Source organism: Ovis aries, chromosome 14 (genome assembly GCF_016772045.2).
Source record: "Ovis aries strain OAR_USU_Benz2616 breed Rambouillet chromosome 14, ARS-UI_Ramb_v3.0, whole genome shotgun sequence".
NCBI classification, from domain to species: Eukaryota; Metazoa; Chordata; class Mammalia; order Artiodactyla; family Bovidae; genus Ovis; species Ovis aries.
Genome location: NC_056067.1, coordinates 48,562,452 through 48,568,633, shown reverse-complemented (window position 1 = coordinate 48,568,633; position 6,182 = coordinate 48,562,452). Strand labels below are relative to the sequence as shown.

Below are 6,182 nucleotides of genomic sequence, written 5' to 3'. Positions count from 1 at the left end.
AAAATTAAGGGATACACCCTTAGGTAGTCAAACAGAAAGAAAAGCAAGAAAATGATTACCATCACCACTTCTATACCATCAGTATAGTAGTTACCCCCGGGTAGAAAGTGATAGAAGGGAGGAAGGATTCTGGGATACTAGAAATAATTCCTTGACCCGAGTGGTGGTCATAGGTACGTTCACTTTGCAATAAGTCATTCTGTTGTATATTTATATTTTGTATATTTTTTTCTGCATGGTATGTTGTACAAAAAGAAGGTTTAGAGGACTTTCCTGGTGGCGCACACCTTCATGGATCACAGTCTTGTGGTGAAAAGACTTGCCGAACTCAATGAAGCTATGAGCCATGTCGTGCAGGGCCACCCAAGACAGGTCATAGCGAAGAGTTCTGACAAAAGGTGGTCCACTGGAGGAGGGAATGGCAAACCACTTCAGTATTCTTGCCTGAAAAATTCCATGGACAGAGGAGCCTGGCGGGCTACAGTCCATAGGGTCTCAAAGAAGACTGAAGAGACTTACACTGCCCTCAGACGTTCTGGGAAGATTTCAGGTGTGTTGGCTCTTCCAGCCGCTAGGTGGCGCCTGGAAGATTGCAGTCGGGCGGGCAGGACGCATGCGCAGTACTCAATTTCAGCAGCACACCCTACGCTCGCGCACGTGGGTTTGCACACACAGCGTGGATCAGTGTGCAGAGCGCTCATGAACGCGCAGTTACGTGCACTTACGTGCACATCGCTAACCGCGCTGTGCCGTTATCCCAGTATTTGTGCGAGCGGCTGAGCTGACCCCGCGATCCGGGATGTCCGAGCTGCCCGCGGACAAAGGTGTCCCACCGGCGGGCGCAGCAAATGACAACGGCGACGTCCGGCAGGGGGAGGTAGGCGGCAGGAGGCGGGAGCCGGCCCCCGCGCAGCCTGTGGAGGCCAGGGACCGTCCGATGGCGGCGGCCGGAGAAGGTCCGATGGCTTCACCCGTGGAAGGTCCAGTGCCGGAGGCCAGGGAAGGTCCGATGGCGGCGTCCAGAGAAGGCCTGGGGGCAGCGGCCAGGGAAGCCCGGATGGCAGAGGTCGCCCGATTGTTGGTGGAGCCAGCGGAGGAAGAGGGTCCCGAGGGCAGACCCTGGTCCAGGAACGGCCCGGGCCTGGCTGCGTTACCATATCTCCGCCTCCGTCACCCACTTGGCGTTTTAGGAATTAATTACCAGCAGTTCCTCCGCCACTATCTGGAACACTACCCGATTGCTCCTGGCCGAATTCAGGAGCTTGAAGGACGGCGCAGGAGATTTGTGGAAGCCTGCAGAGCCAGGGAAGCGGCGTTTGACGCAGAATATCAGCGGAATCCTCAGAGGATGGATTTTGATATTTTAACATTTAGTATAACTCTGACTGCATCTGAAATTATCAATCCTCTGATAGAAGAACTTGGTTGTGATAAGTTTATCAGTAGAGAATAGTTTAATGATGCAACTACTTTCAGAAGAACTCTGCCTTCAAGACAGTGTTGTATACCACTCCTGCAACTTGAATTTACAAAGTACGTGAGAATAAGGCAAAGCACAGCTGGGGGAAAAAAGGTAGCTTATCGAGAAAAACTCAGAAGAAATGAAAAAAAGATCAAAACCTTATGACTCTTTTGACGTCCTTTGAGTTTGTGATTGATCCAGATTCTTTTCCCTGCATTGTGGAAATGTCTTTTCAAATTGCTTCACTGAAGAGAAGAATGGTTTTCTAAAATTGAGGCTTGATGAAGAAAAACTGCCAAGAGAGCCCATGGTGAGGAAAGAAATCATCAAATAGCAGTGATAGGAATAGGAATTCCTGTAGGACTGGAAGGCCATGGAGAGAACCGGAAATTGTCAGTTCTGATAATTCCTCTTGAGTTTTCTTCACGTCGGTTTCAACAGAAGTTATTAGTGTAAGATTAGTTTTGTGTTTTATGAGGCATTTCAAAGGACAAGCAAAGTCAATGCTGTATATATTATACGATAAATTGTGTATTCAAGAATATCTGAAATTTCTGGATTTTTTTGCTTTTTTAATACCTTTTTGGTAAATATTTGTAAGCCCCCCAGATATAAACTGCACAATGAAAAGTCTTCTATCTCTGTCCCCTCTCCATCCAGTGCTTAGTACAATTCCCATCTATAACCACAGTACTTCTGTCTTTCCAGTTTCCCTATATATACACAAGTAAATGCAAAGCTGGGTGGTTTTTTTGGTTTTGCTTTCTTCATTACAGAAGTTGGCAAATTATATTTATTGATTTATGCATTGCATTTTCAGTAAGAACATAAGGATCATTCCAAACCACTATAGTTCCTCATTCTTTTTTAGAGGTGTATTTCATTCCATTCTGTGGTTATGTTGTAATTTATATAACCAGGAACATACTGATGGGTATTTAGGTTTTTTTCTATTGGCCAAAAAATAAAAAGCAATAATAGTTAATCTTGTCTGCATATCTCATAGCATGGGCACAAATACAGTATTACTGATTCTAAATGCAGTTTTCATATATGGACATCTCTGAAATTGAGGTCTATCTTACATTTGATGGTGAATACAGCATTTTCATAAAAATGATAGCACATCTTAGATTCTTTATTACATAGAATATCTGTAGTACGTGTGTGCATGCTAAGTTGCTTCAATCATGTCCAACTCTGTGCGACCCTATGGACTGTAGCCTGCCAGGCTCCTCTGTCCATGGGATTTTCCAGGCAAGAATACCAGAGTGGGTTGCCATGCCCTCCTCCAGATCTTCCCGACCCAGGGATTGAACCTGCTTCGAACCTGCATCTCTTACATCTCCTGCATTGGCAGTCTGGTTCTTCACCATTAGCGCCACCTGGGAAGCTCTCTGTACTACAAGATCGCTGTAGTTTGTAGGATTTCCAGAAGTGAGAATTTTGAGCTGAATGCACCCATTTGAAAGTTTACAGATATTGCTATGTTGCCTTCCATCCTTGTTGTACCCCTTTGCGTGGTCGGCATTTCCCCTATAGCCTCACCAACAGTGTTATCAAATGTCTGAATTTTGCCAATCTAGAAAGTTGAAAAATGGCATAAGAGTTTTAATTTGCTTTTCTCTCATTATGAGTGAAGTTAAATATCTCTTCGTTTGACTCGCATGTATTCCGTTTTCCATGAACTATCTGTTCATCTGTTTTGTATGTGTGTACTTTTATTTATTTGTTTATTTTTGGCTGTGCTGGGTCTTCATTTGCTGGGCAGGCTTTCTCTAGCTGCAGACAGCTGGAGCTACTCTCTGGCTGCAGTGCATGGTCTTCTCATTGTGGTGGCTTCTCTTGTTGAGGAGCTTGGGCCCTAGGGCTTGCGGGCTTCAGTAGCTGTGGCGTGTGGGCTCAGGAGTTGCAGATCCCAGGCTCTGGAGCACAGGCTGAAGAGTTGAGGCACACAGGCTTAGTTGCTCCAAGACCTTTGGGATCTTCCCAGATCAGGGATTGAGCCCGTGTTTCCTGTATTGGCAGGCAGATTCTTTACCACTGAGCCACCAGGGAAGCCCCTGTTCATCTCTTTTCTCTCTTTCTCTCCTGAATCATTTTGTCCTTTCTTGATCGATTGTGGTAACTACTAATGACATAGTGAGATATGATAATAGATTATAATGTGAGTTATGGATATTTTTTCCTCTTTTGTCATTTGTCTTTCATTTTCCTGAAAGCCTTTTGGCATGGAGACTTTTGCTTTTGTTTCCTCTTTTCTTTTAAACCTGCCAGATTTGGGGAATTCCTTACCTGTCCAGCGCTGGGGTGTGGGTTTGATCCCTAGTGGGGAAACAAAGATTCTGCAAGCTTCCAGGCATGGCCATAAAAAAAAGAAAGAAAAACCTGCAAGATTTTGAATCTCAAGGTTTTCTTGGTATGTATGTGTATGGTTTCATTACTCATATTTGAGTCTTTGAACCGTATGGAATTTATCCTGATGCGCACACAGTATGAAGTAACGATCCAATTTTCTTTTTCAGATGGCTACCTGGCTGCCCCAACACCAGTTACTAACTAGCCCAGCTTTTCCCTACTAACTTTGTTTAAAGATGCTTCTTCATCATATACCAAACTGTAGCTTAAATTTTCTGATTAATTTTACATGTAATGGTAATGGTCTTTGTCACTAAGTTCTGTCCCACTCTCTGTGACCCCAGGGATTGCAGCCCACCAGGCTTCTCTGTCCATGAAGTTTCCCAGCCAAGAAGACTGGAGTGGGTTGCCCTTTCCTTCTGCAGGGGATCTTCCCAATCCAAGGATCAAACCCACAGCTCCTGCATCTCCTGCCTTGGCAGGTGGATACTTTGCTGCTGGACCACCAGGGAAGCCCACCTCATTATACCCCATTTTCAGAGTGTTCTGGCTATTTTTGTTTATGTTTATTACTATATCAACCTCAAAGTCAGCTTACCTTATTTCAAACAAAGTTCTTTATTAGAATCACATTACATTTAATAAATCTGGAATAACTGCTATTTCTAACATATCCAAATGATTCGTTTTTCCATTTTTTAAAAATTGAACTTTATTTACTTGTTTATTTTTGGCTGCACTGGGTCTTCGTGGCTTTGTGCAGGCTTTTCTGTAGTTACAGCAAGCAGGGGTCACCCCTCTTCAGTGTGGTGTGCAGGCTTCTCGTTGCGGTGGCTTCTCTTGTTGTGGAGCACAGGCTCTGGGCTCACAAGCTCAGTAGTTGTGGCTCACAGGCTTAGTTGCTCCGCTGCATGTGGGATCTGCCCCATCATGTCTCTTGCATTGGCAGGCAGATTTTTATCCATGGCACCACCAGGGAAGTAAGTCCTGTTTTTCCATTTGTTGAAAACTTCCTGTGTATCCTCCAGAAGAGTATCAATGTTTGTCCTTAAATGAACGTCCCTCAAGTAGGTCTTTCATGGATCTATTCATTTATTTGTCGGTATTTTATCTTTATGGTTTTTCTATAGTAAATGAGGATTATCTGTGTTATATTTCCTTCCTTTTTTAATATCTATGTATCTGGCTGTGCCGGGTCTTATCTGCAGCAGGCAGCATCTTTAGTTGCCACGTGCAGGCTCTTAGTTGTAGCATCTGGGATCTAGTTCCCTGACCAGGGCTCGAACCTGGGCCCCTTGCCTTGGGAACTCAGAGTCTTAGCCACTGGAGTACCAGGGAAGTCCCTGTGTTATATTTCCTAAAAGCTTGCCCATGTATCTGAAACTAATTCATTGCTGCATATTTATTTGATAGCCTGTTAACATAGTGAATTCTCTGACTGTTTTACCATAGTTTTTCATTAGAATCTCCTAGATTGGGGAACATGTCATATGCAAATAGTGACAGTATTGCCTTTTTATAATCTTCATACCACTGACTTCTTTCTCTTTGTTAGTTCCTTGGCCAGTACTCTCTAATGTAAAATAATATGAATGACAGTGAAACATCCCGAATTTTGTCAGAGGCTGTTTTTTTGACTCTGCTCAGTCTTCATTGCTGTGCCGGCTTTTCTCTTGTTGCAGAGAGTGGGGGCTACTCTCTAGCTGTGGTGCTCGGCTTCTCACTGTGGCTTTTTGCAGCTCCCCGGCTCTAGAGCTTGGGCTCAGGAGTTGAGGCTCAGGGGGTTAGTTTTGCCCCTCGGCATACGGGATTTGGGGATTTTCCTGTATCAGGGATCTAACTCATGTCTCCTGCATTGGCAGGCGAAATACCACTGAGCCACCAGGGAAGCCCTCAAAGGCCTTTCCATAATCTATGAAGGTATTATATTTCTATCTACCACCATGATTGCGTTCTTGCAATTCTTGCATTCTTCAAATGATCCTTATTTACAAATGAGGTATAATCCCCCCATTTGGGGGGGCCCCTGCCAAGCAGTTGGAAGGATCTTAGTTCCCCAAACTGGGGAACAGTTCCCTGAATAGGGCTCATCAGTGAAAGCGCCAAGTCCTAACCACTAGACTACCAGGGAATTCCCTTGGCCACTTCTTAGATTCCATTTTTTTGAGACCTGCATGCACAGAAACTAAATTTTGTTTCTTTTTCTCCTGTTAATCTGTCTTGTGTTAATTTTACTATTAGTCCAGCCACAAGACCTCAGGACAGATGCAGGGGGAAATTTCCCTTTCCCTACCAGTTCCTTCATACCTTTCCAATCAAATCCACTCTCACAATAGACCCCTTCACTTTGGTAGATTTGACT

General features: G+C 44.3%; 1 protein-coding gene across 1 annotated transcript; it reads left to right on the top strand.

The window, feature by feature from the left end:
• Positions 1 to 707: 707 nt before the first annotated feature.
• On the top strand, positions 708 to 4,489 carry LOC101116852 (EP300-interacting inhibitor of differentiation 2). The gene has a single exon (XM_012190402.5). The coding sequence runs from the start codon at positions 800 to 802 to the stop codon at positions 1,451 to 1,453; it is 654 nt and encodes a 217-aa protein (XP_012045792.2). The 5' UTR covers positions 708 to 799; the 3' UTR covers positions 1,454 to 4,489.
• Positions 4,490 to 6,182: the final 1,693 nt, after the last annotated feature.

Excerpts from the sequence above, each read along its gene's own strand:
- LOC101116852 (XM_012190402.5), top strand. The coding sequence starts at position 800 with ATGTCCGAGCTGCCCGCGGACAAAGGTGTCCCACCGGCGGGCGCAGCA.